This window comes from Myotis davidii, unplaced genomic scaffold, assembly GCF_000327345.1.
Source record: "Myotis davidii unplaced genomic scaffold, ASM32734v1 scaffold18, whole genome shotgun sequence".
NCBI lineage: Eukaryota > Metazoa > Chordata > Mammalia > Chiroptera > Vespertilionidae > Myotis > Myotis davidii.
This window is the reverse complement of record NW_006292696.1, coordinates 6,377,995-6,403,869: the sequence shown is the minus strand read 5'-3', so window position 1 is coordinate 6,403,869 and position 25,875 is coordinate 6,377,995. Positions and strand designations below refer to the sequence as shown.

Here is a 25,875-nt window from a genome sequence, read left to right as displayed (position 1 = left end):
TTTGGGATACCCTGTAGATCAGTTTATGCAAAATTCAAAGAGATAATGTAAGAAGGAACACTGCTAACACTGGTTCTCCCTTCTGGGTGGGGTTTGGCAGACTTTTGCAATGCAAGTGATATCTATAAGAATAAAAGCGTAATATGCTAATTAGACTGGACAGCTGAACAACCTTCCGGACATCATTCCGGATGTCCTTCCGGATGAAGCCATGGTGGCAGGGGCCCAAGGCAGAGGCAGTTAGGAATGATCAGGCAGGCAAGTGAGCAGTTAGGGGTGATCAAGTAGGCAGGCAGAGTGGTTAGGGGCAATGAGGCAGGCAGGCAGAGGGGTTAGGGGCGATGAAGCAGGCAGGCAGAGTGGTTAGAGGCGATGAGGCAGGCAGGCAGCCAAGCGACACCTGCGGGATCAGGCCTAAATTGGCAGTCAGACATCCCCTGCAGGGTCCCGGTTTGCAAGAGGGTGCAGGCGGCCGGACTGAGGGGACCCCACCCATGCCCGAATTTTGTGCACCAGGCCTCTAGGACTTCTATAATATCTGAAGTTTTGGTTTTTTTTTACAGTGAGCATGTAAGTTTACTAAGCAGAAAAATTAAAATAATATTTTAAAGCAGTCAGAAAATTTCAAAACACCATACTGTAATACGGGTTTGTCAGATGACGAGGGGAGAAGGGTGAGGGCTGCACATCAAATGCTGGGTGAGCAAAGTGATGCAGCTCTGCCTTGGAACCTCATGACCTCATTAGCAGTAAACAGCAGCCAGGCAGCACCTGACACCTGCTCCTCTGTATCCATGTAGGTTCAAGTTCATGATGGGGCCTCTCATGTTCTTCTTGAGTGATAGCTACTTTCTCCAGAGTTTCAAAAGAAGCAACTCTGTGTGCTTTTATGTGTATTTATCTTAAAAGCGAAGCAATAATTCAGGAATAAGTTCCAACCCTTATTCATATTTGATAAAGACATTAGTGATCCGAGCCTTTAAAAAGTGTGTTTGCTTAAATGCGCTTACAAATTGGGCAGAGAGCAAAGGGCTTCTGCGGAACCAAAGAACTAAGTGCTATAAGCCGTACAAAGGAGATCGTCACGGTGTCCTGCACCTTTTGTATCTCATTGTCTCTGGTCTGTGAACGCTCTTTCAAAGCCCTCCTTCTTTCCAGAATAGTGATATGAGATTTTTAATTAGTTTGAAAGAGTACATTTTTTACATGTACTTTTGAAGCACTGGAGAGTTGGTAACCAGAGAATAGAAAATTAATAACAACTTCATTGCATTTCAGGAAATAACTCCTTGCACAGAGGTGATGTTCAATTAATATTTGTCCATCGGTTGAGTGAGGGAGCAGCAGATAAGACCAAGTGTGCAGCAGAAAATGTTCTTTGTAGGGCTAAGATAACATTCTTAATATAAATGGAAAGATATCCATGTTTAGATAATCTCCCTCTCTATTTGTGAACTCGTGATATCATTGGAGAGAGCTACAATCACATAGTTTCCACTTTTTTGAGCTTAAAGGGTCTTTAGAAATCAATATCTAATTTTTCCATCAGTATCTCTTTTTAAAAAAAATATTTTTTTTATTGATTTCAGAGAGGAAGGGAGGGAGGGAGGAAGGGGGGAGAGAGAGAGAGAGAGAGAGAGAGAAGAGAGACACATTGACTGGTTCCCTCCAATTTTTATTGATTTCAGAGAGGAAGGGAGGAGAGAGAGTTAGAAACATCAATGATGAGAGAGAATCATTGATTGGCTGCCTTCTGCATGCCCCCCCTACGGAGGTCGAGCCCACAACACAGGCATGTGCCCAATTGGAATTGAACCCGTGATCCTTCAGTTCGCAGGACGATGCTCTATCCACTGAGCCAAACCAGCTAGGGTAGTATCTAACTGTTTATGTTAAATATTTAACCTCAAGGTGAAACAACTTTCTAAATTGGCTCTTATCTTTCCATTTCTACTATTCAATTTACACTATGAGCAGGCTGAGGACAAAGACTTGGAAGGCAGCTTGGTTATTATTACAGGTCAAAGGGCAGCCCAGAGGGTAGGGTCCTGGTGTTCCAGCAGAGCCTCTCCACTTTTACCTGTTTCATATGTGGGGGTGGGAGTGCCATGTATAATTTTGTACTGAGAGAGGGCTCCATGCTATAGGAAGTTTGAAAACCACTCATCTAGTCCAATCCCTTGGTATTATGGACAAGAAAATGAAATTCCGGGTAGAATAAGGAATTACCAAGGTCACCCAGGCTAATTGGTGCCAGATCTTCATCCTATTAAACAGCCAGGTTGTTGCTTCCTCATCTCCTTTCCCTTTTCTGGAATTACAGAATTGCAGAGCGTCTGAGGCTTTCAGTCCTTTAGGCCCTGTCTAAAATTAGAGCTGACCTCTATGGAGCAGTCAAAGATGGTTTATGTGTACTTCATTTGCTTCTTAATAAAGACACTTGATGATCTAACCCAGTGGTCGGCAAACTCATTAGTCAGCAGACCCAAATATCAACAGTACAACGATTGAAATTTCTTTTGAGAGCCAAATTTTTTAAACTTAAACTATATAGGTAGGTACATTGTTATTAACTTAATTAGGGTACTCCTAAGGCTTAGGAAGAGCCACACTCAAGGGGCCAAAGAGCTGCAGTTTGCCGACCACGGACGATTTCAGAGAGGAAGGGAGAGGGAGAGATAGAAACATCAATGATGAGAGAGAATACTGATTAGCTGCCTCCTGCACGCCCCCCACTGGGGAGCACGCTCACAACCCTGCACATGTGCCCTGACTGGGAATCGAATCGTGACCTCCGGGTTCATAGGCTGACACTCAACCACTGAGCCACACCAGCCAGGGTGGATTCTTCTGTTTATCAGTTCTGGTAAATTTGGGGGCCCCATGCATCGCTTCAGTCTCTTTGGAAGGGATGTAGCAACAAATAATGGAGACCCTCAGTGTTCTCAGCCTGTGACGCTGTTATCTCACACGTGGTACTCTATCTTAAGGGACTGATTTTAAAAAGGAGACAGCACTGTTTCAGGTATATTATTATTTTTCAGTGTTTTCACTGACTACCTGGAAACACCCTGAAATAAATGTCAAACAATAGATGATAGAAAAATTCATCAATTTGTTTAGACACATGAAATAGATAAGCATATCTCTGAAATGAACCAATTCAATTATTAAAGTTGATGTCTTCAGACAAAAGAATTATGGAGAACATTTTGTGACATTGTTTTTTGTTCATTTTTTTAAAACAATATATGAAGGCTTGCTGCTCTGTCTTTTGAGGTTAATCAATGAGTTTAACCTGATTCTAACTTTTCATCAGTCCTTGCTTCTAGAGACTGTCTGAGCTCAGTGTTGGTCATGAAGCAGGTTAGACACCAGGTGCATTTCCACCAAAATGTGGAGTAGAATGATTCTGTATCAAGTGCTCTCAGGGAGAGCGATGCTATAAGAAAGTTAAAACAGAGTTGCCCGTCGCATACTACACAATAAATCAGAAGAATTCACCAATCTAGACCACATCGTGTGTCAGCTGGCTTCCTGGCTTCTACTCCTGCCCCTTGTATAATCTGTCATCCCCACGGACATCAGATATAAATTCCTTCTCTGACTACCCTCTTCCCAAGCAGCCCCAGCTACTGCTTAGTTTTTCCACAGAACCTACCGCAGTCTATATCATGTATTTATGCTTGCGTATTGTCTGTCTCCTCCACTAGCATGTGAGCTTATATGGGCAGATACCTTGTCTCGATTATTAACCACTGTAGTCCTAGCATCTACCACAGAGCCTGGCATGTAGTAGGTGCTCAAGAAAGGTTTGCTGAACAAATAAATCTAAACCCACCAAAACAGAAAAACTTCCTTGATACAGTGTTAAGTGAAAATACATAAAGAAAAATGAAATAGCTTTGGTACCATATATGTAATTTTGGAGGGAAAAAATGCTATACTATTTGAGTTTTTTATAAAAAGTAGGTGTAATTCCTGTGACTTTTAATATATAAAATGTATACATAAGTTTATATTAAATTATAAATTTACAAATATTACTATATAGTAAGAAGCCTGCTTATAAATACTTTAGGTTAATGGGGATTATGTGACAACATAATGTTTTTATTCCATTGTCTAACATACTGACAATTTTTACTGAATTTCAAGGGGCCAAGCAGACATTTGATCTAAAAGGGGAATTTTATATGCATGGTACCATTTCAGAGCTTGTTTCCTCCTCTGGATCACTTTAAGTGAGGTCCCCAGTCATGACCGCAAACCCAGACTGACATCTAGCTGGAAATGAGATCTTGAAAGATCTCCCTTCTTCAGCAGGCCTAATAACTCATGGACCAGTGGAAGTAGTAACTCATGGTTATTACTGGTTGGTTAAGGAAATGGGAGAATTTTCTTTTTGGTCAATGAAAAGTTAAGAACTTTAGAGTTATTTTCTGTGGGGTCCATTACTATGTTAGTTATGAAGATGTCTTGTATTCCATGGACCTCATACTACAAGAGACTCTTATGCTTTCTACTTACACCTTTCTTCCAGACTGAGTCAGCAACTAAGACCGCACATTTTAGTATTGCTCTTTGACCTAGTTTTCCTGCAGAAACTCATTAATGGATGCACCAGTCCCTGAGCAGCAGGCATCACATCTAATTTTAATGTGGGAGTATTTGCTTCCAAAACAAAAGTGCTGTAGCCAGACGCTATCTCCACAAAACATCAACACACAGGCAAAAATCAATTCACGAAGAAAGTCCATTAAGGCAGACATAGAAACTGCATATATTTGGGCTTGAGGGGCTTGAACTGCAAAGCACTCTGCTTTGGATTCTTTTTTTATTTTTTATTTATTTTATTCTTTTGTCTGATTAGACAAGGCCCACAGTTTTAGCTCCCGATTGTTCTTCAGAATTCAATTGGAGTTATTTGACCTTCATTCACTCACTGAGTATTTACTGATACCAGCAGCTTGTGTTGATGCTACAGTGATGAGCAAGGCAATGAAGATTTCTGGTCTCATGGAACACCTTCTCTGATGGATGTACAGACAGAAAATAAACAAGGAAGCACATCAATGGACCCAATACATAAGTGCAGATACTGATGCATTGAAGTATCTATTGCTTCAGAAGAAAAAAAGAAAGAGACTCCTGGGGAAATATTTAAAGAGATGGGAAATAATGAAGAACCTTGCAAAAAAAAAAAAAAAAGCTGTGGTGTTCCTGACAGTGAGAACAGCGAATGCAAAGACCCTGCACTTGTGGGACCCTGAGGGTGAGCGGGAGTGTGTGTGGGGGTGTGCTTAAGTGTGCTTCTCCATTGCTCACCCCAGTTCTGACCCTGTCTAAAGGCCCCAGGGGGAGCATTACCTTGGGGCGTTCAAGGTTCAGAAAGAAGGCAGTTGGGGTAGGAGCATGATGGGTACAGGGAAGTGTGGTGTGAAATGAAATCGGAGGGACAGTTAGGGACCACAAGATGAAGAGTTGAAAACAGCCACAGAACAAAGAATATCTGCTTCATTGTTGGAAACGTTTATTCCAGGTTTTTCGTGGATAATAGATTGTATGGGGCATCAAGTATCAGCGAGAGCCCAGCTAGAAGGCAACTCAATCATGGAAGAATGAGGTGGGGAGAGAGCTTGACTGATGAAGGTCTCAAGCAAACATGCTCAGGCAGCTTTAAGAATATTACCCACAAAGCTTTGCCTGGAAGGAAGCAAGGGAGGAAGGGGGAAGACAAGATGGAGGAAAAAAGAAAGCAGAGTTGCTTGGTTCTTTTAAAAAGAGTTGTGGTGGGGGAGGCTGGCCCACCTCTTGGTTCTTACATGTGTCTCTCTGACCCAACCCTTAAAAGTCCAACCTCCCGACCCTCCTCTTCCTCAGTTCAAGGCTAAGCCATAAACTCTATCTGCAGGGAGTCTTGTTTACTTACTCGGACACGCAGGAATTTCCTGTTTAAAGTCCTATATCACTTGCTTTGTTTTCTACTCTTTTGTCCTTGAGCCTGGTTCTGTTAGGGTTCATCTGTGTAACTCTAACCTCTTCAAATGTATCTATACCTCACACCTTTCCTCCTTCTCTCCTTCCTTGTCTTCCTTCCACAGATAATTAATGGATAAGATAATATGTGTCAGGCACTGTCCTAGACATTGGTGGTGCCATCTTTAGCCAATTGGGTGCCAGCTCTCATGACTCTTATTATCTAACAGAAGATGGGGTGAGGGATGACATTGGTACAATAGCCAGATTAATAAGTGGGCAACTACAACTTTGGCATGTGCTCTGAATAATGCATATGTGTTGCTGTGGCAGAGCCTAACAAAAGGAGATGACTTAGTCTAGGGAAATCAAGGAGGGTGTCCCAATAAGTGCCACTTAGAGCGGAGGCCTTAAAGCTAAAGAAAATCTTGAAAGATGGGAGAAAGAGGGCCATGAGCTGAGACAAGAGAACCCATGTTGTGGATTCTGGTGTCCACATTCAGGGCAAAGGGGAGAACCGCTGAAGGCACAAGTCAGTTTCTGATGAGAGGCATCAGGACATGATCACTGTCACCATGTTAAATGCTCACACTGGCTCCTGTGTGGAGGATGGAGTGTGTTAGGGGAGGTAGAGTGGGTGCAAAGACACAGCTAGGAGGTGACAGCAGTCCCAGGTAAGAGATGCTGGCAGCTTTCACAAGGAAGGTGACCTTAGGAAATGGAGAGAAGTGAACAGATTCTAGAGGCACTTAGGAGGCAACGTTTACCAAGGATCTCATTTCTTTATGGGCACATAGTAGGGCTCCTTGAAGTAAGGGAAGACAAGGATTTGTTCTGCAGTCTATGTGGAAATGATAGCGCTCATAATACACTTCGTTGCAAAAGAACCATTTGGCATGGGTTTCTGATTTCTAGGACTGCCCTTACTTGGAGGACTTCAGAACAAGAAGGCATTGCACTTTGTAATAACCCAGTGGAGTCCCAAACTACCTACGATAACAACTGCTAATAGTATAAGCTCCATTAATCAAGGAGTCTGTGTGGGCTCCGGAGACATGGGAAACCTCAGGCAGGTTACTTAAACTCTCTTTGCCTCAGTTTCCTGATCTGTAAACTGGGGTAATAATAGGTCCTAATTTACAGGGTGATTGTAAGGATTAGGTGAAACAACGCACATTTAGCACAGTGAGTGACACATGATAAGTGCTCAGTAAATATTAGTTACTACTATTATTAAAATAATTGTGACCTCCATTTCATTAAAAGAAAACAAGATCAAGAAGAACTGTTTAATCATTTTAAAAGACATAAATAGCTTTCTAGAGGGTCATACAGCATTAAACAATTTACATAAAGACACACAGCTCTTAAGTGGGGAGCTGGTCTTTGACACAGATCTGTCTAGCACCAGAAGTGGTTTTGACCACTATGCAGTGGTCGAAGCCATAAAAGCAAGAAAAGGGGACCACCTCCCCCACCTGCCATTTTTCATTTAGGATGGACGCATGTTACAAGAGCTGGCTCTGTTGCTAGATCAGCTGTAGGCTAAAGGGAAGCATCCATGAGGAGTGATGACCCTTTCCAGAAAGTGACTAAAATGATGAACTTGAGGATTCATCCCATCCCACATAAATGGTAATGGCTTCCATGCCATAGTGAGCACAGTAAGCTTGATTCCTAAGGTGCAGAGTCATGAAAATAGGGAAACCTTTCCAGTTCCCCTGAGGGCCCTTCAGAAGATGGTACTATTATCATGCTAAGCTTATAACATACCTTTCTCATGAAATATTCTATATCCCTTGAGGTAGGTAGTATTGGGGCTCTTACTTTACAAATAGGAAACAGAGGCTTAAAGAGGTTAAATATTTCATCCACATCAAGTAAGTGATAGAGGAAGGATATGAATTCAACTCTAGTTGGCTACCCTGGCCTCCCCAAGCTGTGAGGCTTATTCCGTCTATGCTGCCCCTTCCAGCCCATGCTTATACACAGTCCCCGAGGCCCTCTCTTTCACTCCTGAACAGGATCTGATGTCAGTCACGTGCAACTAAGCATTTTGCTTAGTGGATGTCAACCTCTCCAGAGATTATTTGTATGTAGCTGCCAGTGTGCTAGAAATGGCTTATACTGGCTCATGAAAGCTGACTGTTAAATTTGTTGGTGTTAATCCTCAGCAGATATTTTTCCATTGATTTTTAGAGAGAGTAGAAGGGAGGGGAAGAGCCAGAAAGAGAAACACATCGATTGGTTGCCTCCCACACGTGCCCCAAAAGAGGCCAGGAATTGAGCCTGCAACCGAGCTACATGCCCTTGCCTGGAATTGAACCCTTAACCCTTCAGTCCACAGGCTAATGCTCTAATCACTGAGCCAAACCAGCTAGGGCCTGACTGTTAAATTTTCAGGAATTTTGTGAGCCAGTAGACATTACATCAGTAGTTTGAAATTGGCCACAATGGGAGTATTTACACCAGAGGAAGCAGCAAACACTCTGAAGTAGAGCTCCCCAATACTCTACTGTCACTACCACTGCAATGGCTGTTAAACATTTACCAACATACTACCAGGCCCCCTAATCTTTCATTGTCTTCTGTTAAGCACAGCGTCCGATATGTGGTAAATGCTCAGTAAAGGTCAGGCATCAGTGACCACTTAGCAAAGAAATTCAGCAAGCACAGGGGAGCATCTGAAATCATGTCTACCCGTGAGCCAACTCTATTCTTTCTGGCCCACTGCTCCAGCAGGGAGACAGAGTTCTGTTGAAAACATTTGCACATCTCAATACAGGAAACAGACATGAATCCATGAGCTAAATCCATGTTAAAATAAAAGGCTCAACCAGCATTATAATGACAATGCATATTTAAAGTTATAAAAACATATTTAATTTGCAGAATTATAGAATTTGTCCCTGAAAAGGTAGAAGGACTATTTTTCACAGGATGTCATAAATCTAGCGCCAAGCTTATAACATGCTGCAATTTGCTAAAGATGGCAAACTACATCGTTTTATTAATTTATGTTGCTCTTATTATTATTGTTGTTATGGAATATAAGAATGTCTTTAGATATGAAAGGACTAACTTAGCTAAGCAGCTGTAATCTTCTGGATAAGAATCGCCGGTCTGTACTGCTTAACACTTAACACTGCATGGTAATCCTAGTCTCCTAAAAGTTTATAAGGGATAAAAAGGTTTACCATTGTGCCTTGCAAATTTGAGATAATTAAATACCCAGAGAATATATTTCCAACATATCAGATGAGTAATGACCATTGAAACAAAATTGACTTGAATTCATAAAAATGTTGATGCTGAACCCATCACTTAGCCATTCCAGGCACTAATTTCATCCAGTATACATTAAGGAAACTGAGCAAGATCATCACTTAGGTCCCACTGATTGCTAATATTTTATTAATCTATGTTCCATAAAATATAATTATTTCAAATGAAGTTTAAATTCTACCCAATCATAACATTTGCCGCATGAAATATTAGAATTTAGACACAACTCAAACTTGAAGGGGGGAAAAAGCTAATGCATGTTAAACTTACTCTTGTATAGATTTTAGGACTAAAATCACCTAATACAACCACCCCATCTCTTGACTTTTTTCCACATTTTCTTCTGATTACTCTTATTGTACTTTTTAGGCTGTTATAACGAGCATGTCCCCTGTGTCCTTATTTTATTCCATGTATATCTTCATTCAGCCCAGTCTAAGTAGAAAATACTGTTTTAAAAAAGACAAAAAAAACCCCAAAACACAAAGTTCTCACATACCCCATGACGGTCCTCAAAATACGCCAAGCTGGTTTTGGTTAAAACAAAGAAGCGGACTTTAAAGTTCGAGGGAGAAGTTCTTCTCTTTTGCTGGGATTTCTTGATGAGCTGTTCTTCTAGGAGGATAGAGTTGTTTGAGTTGTTCATGATCCAGTTCTTGAAAAGTGATGCACCTTGGGCATCGGCCCTCAGCACAACCAGAGGAAACAGCTTCAGGGCAAGGAATGCAACGGGGAGGCAGTTGATCTTGAGAGAGCTGTTCAGAGGCAACTTGCCTCCAGCGTTATCTTTCTATCAGTGTTCAGTCAACATCGCTGGCTTCCCCTCTGATGTCAAAGGCCATAACCACATCCTTTCGAAATTCACAAAACTAAGAGGCATATGTAAATAAAATACTCACACTCTTTGCTGTATGGTTTGAAAATGATATCTGAAAAACTTTAGACTCAATGACATGAAAGATTAGAGTTTAATCTTTAGAGTTCTTGGTTTAGCCTATCCAACAGTTAAGACATGTAGCACAAAGAGTAGGAACATAGTCAGTAGACATAGTTTGTGTATTAGTTTACTATTGCTGCTGTAACAAATTTTCACAAACTCGGCGGTTCACATATTTGTTGTTTTAGCATTCTGTTCTTCAGAAGTCCAAAATGGGTCTCACTGGGCTAAAATCAAGATGTCAGCCAGGAAGGATCTCTAGGGTAGAATCTGTTTCTTCGCCCTTTCCAGCTTCTAGTGATGCAGAATTTTTGGACTGGAACCCAGATTCTTTGTCTGCTGGAGTCGAAGAATGAATCCATGGACAGAAGATGGTATAGCAAAGGTGGAAATTTGTTAAAGAATAAGTACAGACTCCCATGTAGGGAGGGGGAAGAGTCTCACAGAACAGAGTCCCACTGGGTAGGGGGAAAGGATCCCACTGAGTTCCTTTTCCCTATGGCTTATAAAGGCTGCAGATCCTTGTGCCTTGGTATCCCCTCTGATTGGTCACTAGTCACTCACTGGTTACTAGAGTAACTCCTGGGCTCAAAGGAGTTACCCCCCTCCTTCCTTATTGTTTTCCTGTTCCCTTTGGGCTTTCTTCTTCTCCTTCTGGATGAGGGGCTTCCTTCTCTTTATTTTGTAAATATAGACTTTCTGCTGTTCCCAGCTCCCTCATTCTATGGAAATGTACTTATTGCAGCTTTTCAGCTCTCCTATTCTATGGAAATATACCTTCTGCTGCTCTGCAGCCCTGTGTTTCTTCCATGGTCCCCTTAATTTCTAAAATTCCCTAAAACTTGTCTTTTTCACCCCTAAAAACTCCTGTTTCACAACTATAAGCCCTTCTTCTGCCTCCCTCTTTCATACTTAAGTACCCTTGAGATTGCCTTGGTACTGCCTGAATCATCTAAAAGAACCCTCCTGCCTGACCGGTGTGGCTCAGTGGTTGAGCATCAACCCATGAACCAGGAGGTCACCAGATAGATTCCAGGACAGGGCACATGCCTGGGTTGTGGGCTCGATCTCTAATAGGGGTTGTGCAGGAGGCAGGCGATCAATGATTCTCTCTCATCATTGATGTTCCTGTCTCTCCCTCTCCCTTCCTTTCTGAAATCAATAAAAAATAAAATAAAATAACCCCCATATTTTAAGGTCAGATATTAGTAATCTTAATTTAATTTCATATCTTAATTCCCCATTGTCATGTAACCTTACATATTCGCAGGTTCCCGGGACATGAGTATCTGTAGGGGAGCCATTATTCTACCTACCACAGCTTGAAATCTGGCTCCACCACTTAACTAGCTGTGAGATGAGACAAATTATTCAAGAGCTCTGAGTCTCATTTTTTCTAATCTGTAAAAAAGAATAACAGTGCCCCTACATAAGGTACCGCAGGGCTCCCCTCTGGCTTCCTTGCCAGTCTCATCTCACACCTCGCTCACACATTCTCACGCCAGCCCTCATGCATGCTCCTTGTGCTGCTTTGAACATCTGTTCATCTTACCTGAAAACATCTTCTCTCCCTACTTTGCCTGGTTAACTCTAAATTATACTGCAAGCCTCAGCCCGCATGTCACCTCCTCAGAGAAGGATTTCCTAACTCAAATCCACCAATTATACCCAGATGACACCTTATACATTTCTCTTTTACCTCTTTGTGACTGTTGCAATTGTACGTTTTGGAGGGTGATTTTTGGGTTAATGCCTGTGTTCCCCACTAGTCTAAAAGGTCCATGATGGTCAGGATTATGTGTAGTTTTGCTCATCATTATATACTCAGCAACCATCACAGTGCTTAGCACATAAAAAAGGATGTGTTGAGTGAATAATCACCAAACTGGGTCAGACAATTAAAAGAGACATGAAGCATAAAACACTTAAGAAAAACATATTGAAATTTTTTATTTTATATAATTTAAATAAAAACCCATAGAAATCTCTCTACACTGCAGGTAGATAATTGCTTTTCTGTTCAAAAAATTAGTGGAAAAACAGAAAATAAGTAAATCTCTCAATATGGCATAATGAACAAGGCCTGCATTGGCTCTGAAGGTAGACAAAAGTGTTTTGGAATCCCAGTTCTGTCACTTACTGAGCTGATTATATCTCAGTGAGCCCCTTACCTTGTCTGCTCTTTAGTTTCCTTGTGAGGGGCCTTTTGAGAACTGAGTCTGTGAATGGTGGATGCTATGTACCTTGCCTTACAATTAGTACATATTTGAAGTATAATACGTGAGCCCTTGTCTAGCATGAATAGACAAGAAATCGCAGTGTAGACAGAGATGGCATATACTGTACAGAGATAAATAATGAAACAAGATTATCATTATTGCTGTATAGAAATGCAATTATCTAAATTAATTTTGAAATGTAAATGATAAGATTACAGCTTAATGTTGTTTCATATATTGGCTGCCCTGCATAATCAAGGCACTCAGAATGGTGGGGAAAGGGGACACTTTAAAGGACCCCTCCTCCCCCATTCTGAGGTTTTAAGACATATTCTCAGAAGAAGAAATGAAATATATATATATATATGTAGAGAGAGAGAGCCTTTGAAATGTGTTTGAAACAGTGATTTATATTTTCTACAAGTATCTACTGTCCCTTTCTTCCCAGGTAACTGATTCTCTAAAGGTTACCTGGACCTCTGGCTAGCCAGAATAAAGATTACATTTTCAGACCTAGTCTGTTTGGTTTAGTGGATAGAGAGTCAGTCAGCAAACCTAAGGGTCCCCGGTTTGATTCTGATCAAGGGCATGTACCTAGGTTGTAGGCTCCTCCCTGGCCTGGGCCCAAGTCAGGGCACATGCAGGAGGCAACCAATTGAAGTGTTTCTCTCACATCAATATTCTCTCTCTAAAAGTCAATGGAAAATATCCTCGGGTGAGGATTATTAAAAAAAAAAGATTACATTTTTCAGTCATGTAACTGGTTTCTAGCTAATGGAACATAGCCTACGTGATGAGCATGACTTTTAAGGAATGTCCTTAAGGGCAATCATCAGACCATATTCATTCTCTTTTTCCTTCTTCTTGCTGACTAGAATGTGGATGTGGTTGGAGCTAGAGCAGCTGCATTTTATTATGAGGTAGAAATTCTATGTTGAGGACAATGACACATAAAATAGAGGGAGCCTGGGACCTGGTGACCTTGGGTCCTCCATGCCAGCCTGGGAGCACTTTTTTTTTTTTTAACAAAAAGAAATAAAATTTTAGACCCTTGTTATTTTAACATACTGTCATAAACACAAACCCAATTCTAACTAATACACTGCTATATTCCAAACTAGACTGTAAACTCCTTTGAGAAGGAGAGATTTATACCTGGTTTATTCAAGTTAAAAGATGTACAGGCTTCACAAAGTATCTTATATGGGTACTACAGGCTAGAGGCCCGGTGCACGAAATTTGTGCACTTGGGGGGCTCCCTCAGCCCAGATTGCGGGAGGGCACAGGCAGGCTGAGGGGCCCCACTGGTGCACCATCAGGGCTGGGGAGGGACACATGAAGTTGGCAAGCCGGGGAGGGACTGCGGGAGTACTCTAGGGAGTGTGCAGCCCGTCTCAATCCCAATCAGCTGGACCCCAGTAGCAAGCTAACCTACCGGTCAGAGCATCTGCTCCCTGGTGGTCAGTGCACGTCATAGCTACTGGTTGACCGGTCGACTGTCTATCCCCTGGTGGTCAGTGCACATCACAGCGAGTGGTTGAGCAACCTTAGCATATCATTAGCATGTTACACTTTGATTGGTTGAATGGTTGACCAGATGACCGGACACTTAGCACATTAGGCTTTTATTATACAGGATTGTGATAGGAACCTTTCATTTGCCAAGTCTCCATGGAGTACAGTCATAAGTAATTTTATTTCCTCTCTCATAGCACCTTCAAACTCACTCACTGGGATTTGTCTTTGTAACCTTAAGGTCCCAGTATTTTCCCTCTTACTTTCAGGAACATGTACGTGAAGATGAATAGCCCCTTTGCTTTTGTTACAAAGTTCAATTCACAGGAGCCAACTTCAAGAAGCTCCCGCTCATCAAAGATGGAAGAATTTGGGCATCAAAAAGAACAATAATGTAAACAAACTGAAGAACAACCAAAATGTTAAAATCACAAGTTCATAAGATATTTCAAGAAAAATCCCAACTTTTTTTTTTAAATATATTTTATTGATTTTTTACAGAGAGGAAGGGAGAGAGAGATAGAGAGTTAGAAACATCGATGGGAGAGAAACATTGATCAGCCGCCTCCTGCACATCTCCCACTGGGGATGTGCCCGCAACCCAGGTACATGCCCCTGACCGGAATCGAACCTGGGACCCTTCAGTCTGCAGGCCGACGCTCTATCCACTGAGCCAAACCGGTTTTGGCGAAAAATCCCAACTTATTGATCATTTTTGGAAGATGCTGGAGAACCAATTTATTATTCTGGAAATTTCCTAAGGAACTCTATCTCAGTTTAGTAATCAAATATTTAATAAGGGAAAGTCCTTTAGAGAAGAATTCCAGTTAATACATGAAAAAGTGATAGAATATCACCACTTTGCAATCCCAATGACATAATGGGTCTGTGCAATCATCATCAATGACTGCTAACATCATTATGTGAGCCCTAGCTGGTTTGGCTCAGTGTATTGAGTGTTGGCCTGAGGACTGAATGGTTTTGATTCCGGTCTAGAGCATATGCCAGGTTGTGGGCTTGATCCCCAGTAGAGGGGATGCAGGAGGCAGACGATCAATGATTCTCTCTCATCATTGATGTTTCCATCTCTCTCTCCTTCTACCTTCCTCTCTGAAATCAATAAAAATATATTTTAAAAAATAAAATCATTATGTAAAAAGCCATCAGGAAAATTTATAATGTATATATCAGATAATACTATAATACTTGATCAACTTTAACATCACAGAAAGAGAGACAACTAGACATTCTGTTTCCTGATATGATGCTATAGGAAGCACACAAAACCACCTACACAGAGGTCTTGCAAAAAAAAAAAACAATTCAAACACGAATTTTCATCAGATCTCTAGATCTATATCCAAGTTTGCAGGAAATACAGGAAATAGAGGAACATGTCAAAAGCATGGAGATGTAATTGGGTAAGTCCAAAACACGCAAAACATTAAAGACAAGTGACTGGTGTCTACAGCAAATAGGTTAAGGAGAACCTATAGACCAGTGGTTCTCAACCTTCCTAATGCTGCAACCCTTTAATACAATTCCTCATGTTGTGGTGAACCCCAATTTCATTGTTACAAATTGAACATAATTAAAGCATAGTGATTAATCACAAAAACAATATGTAACTATATATGTGTTTTCTGATGGTCTTAGGCGACCCCTGTGAAAGGGTCGTTCGACCCCCAAAGGAGTCGCGACCCACAGGTTGAGAACCACTGCTATAAACTGAAAGAGACTTTAAGAGACATGTCAAGCATGTGATTATTTTGTTTGGATGTAGAGAGTCAAACAAATTAATTGTAGAAAAATATGATGAGACAATTAGAAATCTGGACACTGCATATTTGGTTATTAATGAATCATTCATTAATCAAATTTTTATTTTTATTCAGTTTTAAAGGTGTGGTAATAGCACTGTTGTTATGATAAAGGAGTCTTTATTTTGCACAGAAACATACTGAAATAACTATTGATACAGTAGTAAAATGTTTGAGATTTGCTTTGCTATAGTCCAGTAGAGAGGGAGAAATAGGTGAGTTGACAATTGAAGCTGAGTGATGGGTAGGTGGGAGTACTTTATTCTATTCTTTTTACGTTGCTATATGTTTGAAATTTTCCATAATGAAAAGTTAAGGGGGAAAAAGGCCTGTCCATTCAGTGTAAATCAAAACTCCAAACATGCATTCAATTTAATGCTTTTTCCCTTCAGCTAAGTATGGTTCTGCTTCAGGCTTTGAAGCATGTTGTCTTTTCCACTGAGTCCAAACTCTTCCTTCTTCACACATCCTAGCCAGGCTCCCAACCTACCCCTTCAGGCTCAGGTGTGGGGAGGAAGAAGGGAAAGGCACAGCATTTAGTGAGGCAAGAGGTGTAATCTCGGTTGATGCCTCCTGAATGTAGATGCATCGTTGCTGCTTTTTCTTTCATGGGAAAGATTTGTCGTTGTCATTATTTTCAGAGTGCCCTGCCAGTTCTTCTCTTGGCCTGGAAGATGCCTCTCTGACTGGCTGATGAGCCCAACCCTCAGCCCCTGGCCTTCTGCTTTCCACCTCCAGGTGCCTCCTGCTCCCCCATCTCTGTTGGCATCCCTTGGCCCATCTCAGGCATCTTTGGCCTGCGGTTAAATGATGTACCTCTTGCCCCAGGATAGCTCCTTCTCCTTTTGGCAGCAAATAAACAGCTCTTCCATAAGCCTTCACCATTACATTTTTCCAAATAGGTATGATCCATTTTTACATAAAAGCATTTTGTGTTTATATTAATGTATATGCATTGGGCAATGTCAGGAAGGTTACATATCAAACTTCTAGCAAGTGGAACTGGAGAGGTAGAGAGATGTTTCACTTTTTTTTTTAAGTTGGTTCATTATTTTTAATTTTTTAATCCTCACAAGAGGATTGATTTGAGAGAGAGAGGAATGGAGAGGGGGAGAAAAATCGATGTGAGAGTGAAACATCAATTAGTTGCCTCCTGCACTTGCCTGACCAGGAATAGAACCCACAACTTTTCAGTGTATGGGCTGACACTCCTCCTGACTGAGCCACACCAGCCAGATCGGTGTTACATTTCCAAATTTATATAATTCAAAAAGGTAATATTGTGGGAGAATATTTTTACTTTCCAATTTAAAATAAAAATATGTCAGGGAGTAGTTGGGGGATAAGGACACATATATAATACCTTCATCAATAAAGAAATTTTTAAAAAGATAAAAAAATAAAAATATGTCCTCTGTCAGAAATCATTGGTTTGATTAGTAGAAGATAGTGATCACTGAGGTGGCCAGAAGCTTAGAGCTATTTTTTGAAATATATATATTCCTGGTTATAAAAGTGAAATATATTCTTGTTGGAGAAGCACACCAGCAAATAGACAAAAATAATTATCATTTCCAGTCTCATCCCTCAAAGAAAACCAATGTTAACATTTATTTTGCATTCTTCCAGTATATTTTCAGAGTTAAATTTAATATTTAATTGCAATTATCATCTTATCCCAGCTTCTGGATCATTTACTCTCTTCTACCTGTATAGAGGTTTTCATCTTTATTTTGAACTTCGATGTTAACTGTATTATTACTTGTGTGCCTATTTTATCACAAGCTTTTTTAAAAAATATTTTTTTATTGATTTCCAAGAGGAAGGGAGAGGGAGAGAGAGAAAGAAACATCAATGATGAGAGAAAAGTCACTAATCAGCTGCCTCCTGCATGTCCCACTGGGGATCGAGCCCACAACACCGGGCATGTGCCCAGACGGGAATTGAACTGTGACCTCTTGGTTTATAGGCCGACACTCAACCATTGAGCCACGCTGGCTGGGCCATTACAAACTTTGATGGGAAACTCAAGAAGTTAAAATTTTTGTAGCTTTAGCTATATGGTTAATAGGCTTGGTAGCTAATGCATGTAAAAAGCTATTGGTCCAGGGACTGGAGTGTATGACTGGACCTGTCCTGACATCAGAAGACTTGCAAGCAATTCGACCTTTGTGCTCCAGGAGGACCACGAGTGGCCAAGGCAGTACCTGAACCATTGTGCTCCAGGGAGAGAGTGTCCGCCACCCAGGATGCAGATAAAGAATCACCAGTCAGCAGATGAAGGGATGCTCAGAAAATCACCAGGCTGCACCTTTTATCTGATTAACGTACTTTCTCCTGAGTTCCAAACCCTTTACCTACACTTCTCTTATCCTTATAAGGGTTGGCTTGAGATGAGATGTAAGATGACCACCTTTTAAGGCACATAACCTGCCTTGTTCTCAGCCCACCAGTCCTCTGAATAAAGTGCCCATTCAGATTCAATCCTCTCTACTTAGTGGTCCTGGTGGTGACAGGTAGCACTAAGGCCAACTTTTCCAGTTTCAGCTTCTTCAGTACAACATCAAAGAAATAAATATATAAACTGAGGCGGGACATCTCATGGCTTAGAAACATAGCAAAATTGGAACCAGAGAGAAGGAAATAGTCCTTAGATCAGGGGTCCTCAAACTTTTTAAACAGGGGGCCAGTTCACTGTCCCTCAGACCGTTGGAGGGCCGGACTATAGTTTAAAAAAAAAACTATGAACCAATTCCTATGCACACTGCACATATCTTATTTTGAAGTAAAAAAACAAAACGGGAACAAATACAATATTTGTATTCGCATGTGGCCCGCGGGCCGTAGTTTGAGGACCCCTCCCTTAGACTGATGAGCAGGGCAGAATTTTGGCTCTGAATCGGGCTAGATATGGCTGAGAAGAACAAAAACAAGAGAGCAGAAAGAGAGTAGGAGGTGAAGAGGGGCCCCGCTACTCAGACCAGCAAATTGAGAAATACAATTATTTTGATCGCCTGTCTGACTCTTTTATGTATCCCAGCCCATCTTCTTTCTTTTTTCTTTCCAGCCCATTTTCTTTTGAAACCCAAGGCAGAAGCAAATTGATTTGCATAATGGCCCTCAGGGGAAGAGTCTAGGTGACTGTGGTCTTTTTCTGACAGCCAAAGGTAAGGCAGAAATCAGACTGGCTTCCTGAAGTCCTTAGGTGCCCAAGGCTAACCGCAGCTCATCCCACGCCATCTCGGCTTAGCAGCATCAACATAAAAGGACTGTGGATTGTATTTTGGGCCCGGGGACTTACCCAGCACATACATACTGTGTACAGTATGGAAATCTCCCCACCCTCACATCCTGCCTAGCTCACAGTGCCCCCTCAGGAGGCATATTCATTGAAAAGGCTATTTATAGCTGTCTGCTTGCCTTGTTTTTCAAAATAATAGCTGGGGGACAAAAGGGATGGACTTGGAACCTCTTCCCGCGATTGGTAGACTGGGACCATCTATAATCTTGCACGTCTACATATATTTAGTACATCCTATCCAGTGTTTTGTGATTTCACTCTTTACATCTCTTCTATCTTAAGCCAATTTAAAATGCACAGAAAACTATCCTCAGAATTGTGGGTTTGGCAGTTTTTCTTCTTACAAAAACAATTATTGGTAATAAATGCTATTAGGCCCACCATGCATTCAACTTATTCTGTATTCCTCTAGCATGTATCTCACTTCCTTCCTGTTTTGTCCTATTTCTTCACTGTGTTTCTTCACTGTGTAAGCTTTTTGGATTGAGGGTCATGGCTTATACATGCTTCACTATATTCCTCCATAGGAAAAAATGACCCAAAACGTATAAATTAAAAAATTGTAAAGCAGGCAACATGTACGTCCAATGTCATATTAAAGCTTGTTTAATATGCCTGCCCAAGGATTATTTAATTATACAGGAAAGTAAGACAATGAGATTGGATCAATAAATCAAGAGTGAAGTATTCTTATCTATTATTTCTAGCAACTTTGTTGAGATACATTTCAAATACCATAAACTTTATCCATTAGAACTGTGCAGGCCTGTGGTTTTTAGTATGTTCACAGAGTTGTGTACCTATCACAACGTAATTTTAGAACATTTTCAGCACCCCAAGAAAGCTAATATTGATTCAAGGCTCAGACTCTGTGAACGTAACTTAGAGACTTTTGTTTAGCAGAAAAGATAACCCCAAAGGTTATCCTTTTATTGCGTTGTAGACATTTAACCATTTAAAAAAAAATCTAATGTTAGCTCACCATTCTTTCTCCAATGCCAATGCATATTCCTAATTCCCTTTTGAACCATCTTTACCATCCTGCTGGTTCCCCTATTGATGAATTAATTAAATCTTTGACATGTTTTCATTCTGTTTTTGTATAAGAGTCATGTTTACAAATATTTGAAACTTATGTTTGACAACCTGAATACTCTCAGCACAGTGACGGGCACATAGTAGGCAATCAATAAATACATCTTGATAAATTAACCTCCATTTTTTTTGGTAAGGATGTGTTAGAGTTTTAAACTTTGGAAGAAGGGAATAAATTTTTGAAAGGTCTTAAAGAAAAAAAAAATTAATATAATATAGAAATCCCTCACTTCTTATTTTAAACCCAATAGTGTTAACTTTGAGTGATTCTCTCCTTACAATAGAATATATGCACTTTGTTCTTTTTTTGGAAAAGTCATCAAACATCTTCAGGAAACGCATTTTAGTGCTTTAGAGGTAGAGACTATCTTTGCATTTCCATTTTCTGACCTGTCCTGAAAATAGTACTCGCTCAGTACATTTTGTTGAATAAACAAATGAAAGAATGAATCTCAATGGGCACAAGCAAGTTCATATTTACTGAAAAATTGCAACATGCCAGGTACTGCAGTAGGCTCGAGGGATATAAAAAGAACATTTGGGGGCTGAAGTTTATTTCAAGACCTTTACAGAGCAATCACTGGGTTTGGGGGATGTATTTCATCTCAGAAGTAGTTTCCAACTGAAGGAGGGGAAATTTGGATTTATGACCTGTGCAAAGAAATACATCTTTGCCATAATTTCTCTGAAGAGCTTTTCAAAGAAACCAAACATCAGTGGTTTATCAGGTAGACATCAAGAGTGAAACAACAGGCATACCAGTGTGGGAAATCTTATGGTGATTCAAGAGCTCTTTGAATTCCTGTGGTTCCCAGTAAGTCCCCACGCATACGGCTAACTGCAAACGGTTCTATATTTAGAGAAAAGTGAGACTCTAATGGTGAGCCATGCAGCTGGAGGCAGAGAAAAATCCCTGATCTGAGTCCCCAGGCCTCAGGCAGAATCCAGTTCTGCATTCTGACGCTGTGCAGGACAATTCTGAGCCTCAATCCCTAACCATAAAATTACGGTTTTGAAAATTAGCCTCCTTCAAATGAGGAAATGGGTGAGGAAGTCCCACCCCCTGGGAACCACTGTATGAATGGGACTCTAGTTCTGATCGGTAGCAGATGTCCCTTTGGACTGTTCATTCAACAACTTCCTTGGACTCCTGAGTGCCTGCCTGCATTGTGCTACTCACTGGGCACGCGGGGAACAACATTGCCAGCACACAACCCACTTCCAGGCGTTTATCCCCAGGCAGTTTTTCAGCAAAAGCAACAATATATTGGCAGGAAGATGATCATTGCAGGGATATCGGTAACAACAACAATAAAACTGGGAACAACCTGGATGTTTACCAAAGCAGGATGGTTTCATCAATGACACATCCCGGCATCTTGATTAGAAAGATCACCCAGCCTACCTCCACCCACACCCTGGCAGGGTCAGCCTGTCACCCTTGGAGGTGGTGGTTTGTGTTTTGTTTTGTTTTGTTTTGTTTTGTGGGGGAGGGCTGGTGACCTTGTCCCAAGGGGGTGGCTGCTTGAAGGCTGGACAAAGGGGTGTGTAATAGTGACAGGTCACAAAGGACTGTCAGGGTCAATGCAGTGGTGTGAGGAGCTGTAGGCAGAACCCTGCAGGGAGATGGGCAGTGGACTTCACTCCCTCTCTCTCGGAGACTCGATTTATGGCTGTCTTAAATTCAGAGAACCATGAGCAGTGAGTGCTTGTTACCTTACTACACCGCCCACAGCTACCGTTCCCAGGGCGTGTTCAATACCTGCATGGGGGACCTGCAACGACAACTGAACAAGGGAGGGGAGTATGATATTTTCAAGTACGCACCGATGTTTGAGAGCGACTTTATCCAGATTAGCAAAAAGGGAGAGATGATCGACGTACACAACCGTGTCCGAATGGTGACTGTGGGCATCGCATCCACCAGCCCCATCCTCCCGCTGCCTGACGTCATGCTGCTGGCCCGACCAACTAAAGTCTGCGAAGAGCATACCAGACGCCCCCGGCCCGCCAAGGGGAGAGGCCGCAAGCCCCCGAAGACCCTAGAGCTCACCAGGCTCCTGCCCTTGAAGTTTGTCAAGATCTCCATTCACGATCGTGAGAAGCAGCAGCTGCGCCTGAAGCTTGCCACTGGTCGTACATTCTATCTGCAGCTGTGTCCCTCCGCAGACGCACGGGAAGACCTATTTTGCTACTGGGAAAAGCTTGTCTATCTCCTGAGACCACCCGTGGAGAGTTGCAGCAGTACTCGGATACCACAAAGCGGGGACGCAGCGACCATAGAGGATGACAGCAGCCTACTGGTAAGCCTCTGCCGAGACTCAAGATCATGGGCCCGGGTGCTTTGGGGGAGCAGCTCAACACTGGTCCTACAAAGTCGCTGACGCTCTCTGAAGCTCACTAGGGAAGTGCATTCCGTTTTCAGAAGGCTCAGGGCCACCACAATGGCACTAGCCACACTGAGGAGATTCCACGCGCTTCTCCACATTGTCCCACAAAGCCGAAGTTCAGCGAGACCTTAGGCGTCAGCTGCTCGGGTCTGAGCCGCAGGGTTGTAATCCCTTCTATAGCATCCTGACTGTGCTATCCCTTCCTGAACACTTCCCCCGACCCAGGTGGTCCCTTCCTTCCTCTGTCCCCTGTGACCGCCATTGCTGATTAAAATCAGCGCAATTCAGCTTGTGTGTCTGCACATGTACTATTTCTGTTAGCAGCCACTGAAATGTGAAATGTGACAACCTTGACCCAGCAATCCCATTTGTAAGATGTCTGCAGAGAAATAAGCACAAGTGTGCAAAAAACAAACAAACAAATAAACAAACAAAAAACCCCACTGCACGAGGATTGGGAATTGCATCAGCGCTTTCCTTGGCATGGGGACTGTTCACGCACAACCACGTGACTGTTTGACAGGGATGCTGTGAAGGGGACGTTGCCTCCCAGGGGAGCTTAGACTTAAGGATCTTAAAGGCGCTTCTACTTAGAAGGCCTGGAGATGCTCAGCTCCAGGATGAGAGAGAGCAGACTGTCATGGTCTCACCTTGTCATCTCTGTCTCACCCGTTTCTCCTCCCCTTGGCACAGACCGCAGAGTTCCGTGGCGATGGAGATCAGAAGGAGGCGAGGTTTTGCAATCTTTGTGATGTGTCCAGAGCCACTTCTTCTGGTTACGCTGGGGGAGAGGGAATGCCCAGTGCAACTCACACCAAGAAAACTCCCGGGACTGCCGAAGGAGCGGCCAAGGGGGCAGCCGCAGGCCTGGCAGTAGCAGGAACAAGCCCTAGAGCCAGCGTGGCAGCAGCGGGAGTGACAACAAGCCCTGCAGCCAACAGGGCGGCAGCAGGAGCGGGGACAAGTCCTACAGCGAATGTGGCAGCAGCAGGAGTGAGAACAAGTCCTAGAGCCAACGTGGCAGCAGCCGGAGCGGGAGCAAGTCCTACAGCAGGTGCTTTGAGCATAGCAGCCACCAAGGATGCGGGCACAGGCCAGATAGGCGTAGCCATGGCTGGAGCCACCGCCAAGGGTCCAGGAGAAAGTGGATCCAGCAAGGCCGCGGCAGGTGCTGCCAACATATCCTCAGAGGGCACGAATGTGGTCTTGGTGAGTGCTGGCAGCTCGTCCTCATTAAACACTTGCATGGCAATGGCAGGGACGACTGATATCTCCCCGGCTAGCAGCACCAGCGTCACGTGTACAGTGACAACCACAAATCCTGCCGTAGAAAGAGCTGAAGACCACGTCTCCACCTTGAAGAGTGAGCGGGAAGGGAACCGGAAGGTCTCCCCACCCAGAGCCGAATCTCAGAGGGGAAAAAAAGAAAAGCGAGAAAAGAAGGACAGAGCGTCCACAAGGAAAAGTTCCCATCACCGCAGGACAGGAGTGAGCAAGTCGCTCCGGAAATCCTCCTCCCACCGGTCATCGTCGGGCCATAAAAATGCAAGAGATGACAAAAAAGAAAAAGGGGCGAGCACCGTCAAGGGCAGAAGGCACAGCTCTCACAAGAGTTCCAGCCACAGCGCTGCTGGGAAGGAGTCGAGGACAGCTCACAAACTGGGGAAGAGCAGATCCGCCAGCTCGGGTACGTTAAGTAAGAAGTCCAGTAGGATTGGCTCTTTCTTCAGGAGCTTCAGAGTCACTCGTGGTTCAAAAACGGAGATCACATCACACGACAGGGAGATGGACTTCAAGGCTAAGAAGGTGGGGAAGCGCAACATAGAGGCGACGGTAGAGAAAGCCCCGGGCGGCCAGGACCTGGAGGTCACCGGCATCGTGACATCGGAGATGATGGAGACGATCTACATTGAAACCAAATCCAATTAAATAGGAGCCAGGGCAGGCAGCTGCAGTGGAGACCTAGCCCCATGAAAGTATCCCTAGAGAGACAATGCCAGTGTTCTTGAATAAAGGAAACAATACACCTCCAAGAGTAATGCTGGTTTTGTTTGGCTTTCGATGTCCTCTCTCCTGGTAGTGACCTCACAGTGGCGTCTGTGAGGTAAACTGTGCTAAAGCCTGAGACTCCAGTCTCCAGTCAGGCAGAACCCCACCTCCCACCCAAGTCCAATAGGAGTTGTCCTGTCTTGCCTCAACCCCCTTTGGTCTCCCCAAGACTATGGCCACAAGTGACAGGTGATGATGGGCTGGGAAGGACCACCACCACCAAGTCCCCAGGCCCTTCCTCCTCCTCTTCTTCTTCCAGAAGGTCCCCGAACATGTACCTTCAGTCCAGCCCATAGACTCAGTGAAGACAGGACTCATGTCTCCTCAGGAAATCAATAGGGGAGGGGAAAAGGGATGTAGGCAATCACAATAGTAAAGTTTATCATCCAAGTCAGGAATCGGTAGCCTGAGGGCCAAATCTTGCTAAGTGCCCAGTTTTGTGAATAATGTTTTATTAGAACACAGACACAGTCACTCATATATTGTTTATGGCTGCTTTCACATTGAAACAACAGATCTGGGTTGTTGCAACAGAGACGGTATTGTGTGCAAAGTCCAATATATGTACTATCTAGCACTTTCCAGAAAAGGCTTTCCCACCATGGATCTAATCTTAACAATTCCCCTTTCTCTTGAGTATATACTGTGGAGAAACTCTCACTTAGGCTTGCAAGGAAGATTTTTTAATATAATAAAACATTTTATAATAGCAAACCCCCAAATGTTTATCAAAAAGAAGAAATGATCAATTGTGGAATATGCCTACAGTGCACATAATACAACAGCAAAAGTAAACAGCAACTATGCATGTTAGCATGAATGAACCTCATAGAATGTTGAATAATAAAAACAAGTCAGAAGATACCTATGATACAGTTCCACTTACAGAACAGTCAGAAACAAGATCAAACAGTATGTATTTGCTAAAGGTATAGAGAAAGGCAAGGAAATGATAAACACATTTATCTTAGGGTGGATCTATAGGGTGAGAAGGAGGGGGGATCATCTGAGAGATACATACAAAGAGCTTGACGGGAGGGGATTGTTCTGTTAAGCAAAGGACATGTCTACAGTAAGTTATTGTATCTTTTTTTATTTTAACATCTCTGAAATCAGCATGGTTTTAAATTGCTGTCAGCCAGGTGGCAGTCACAGCTTTAAAGATACCAACCAACTTATTTCTCTTATGTTTTCCTTTGGGCAAGAGAGGTTAGATGACAAAATACCTAAGTCTGAAAGATATCTTTCAATAAATATAAAAGAAAAATTCTAAGTGACACAAATA

At 42.5% G+C, this 25,875-nt stretch overlaps 2 protein-coding genes across 2 annotated transcripts in view; one reads left to right on the top strand and one right to left on the bottom strand.

Annotated features, from left to right (window-relative positions):
- The window catches only part of ITK (IL2 inducible T-cell kinase), a 50,644-nt gene extending 40,611 nt beyond the window's left edge, over positions 1-10,033 (bottom strand). Inside the window, exon 1 of the mRNA XM_015565663.1 lies at positions 9,764-10,033. Within this exon, the coding sequence (XP_015421149.1) occupies positions 9,764-9,910 (147 nt within the window). The 5' untranslated portion in view covers positions 9,911-10,033. The remainder of the gene's footprint in view (positions 1-9,763) is intronic.
- Positions 10,034-21,845: 11,812 nt separating this feature from the next.
- On the top strand, positions 21,846-24,470 carry FAM71B (family with sequence similarity 71 member B). The gene is made up of 3 exons (XM_006766351.1): positions 21,846-22,454; positions 23,235-23,427; positions 23,536-24,470. Exons 1-3 carry the CDS (start codon positions 21,846-21,848, stop codon positions 24,468-24,470), a joined length of 1,737 nt encoding a protein of 578 aa, XP_006766414.1.
- The last annotated feature ends 1,405 nt before the right edge of the window (positions 24,471-25,875 follow it).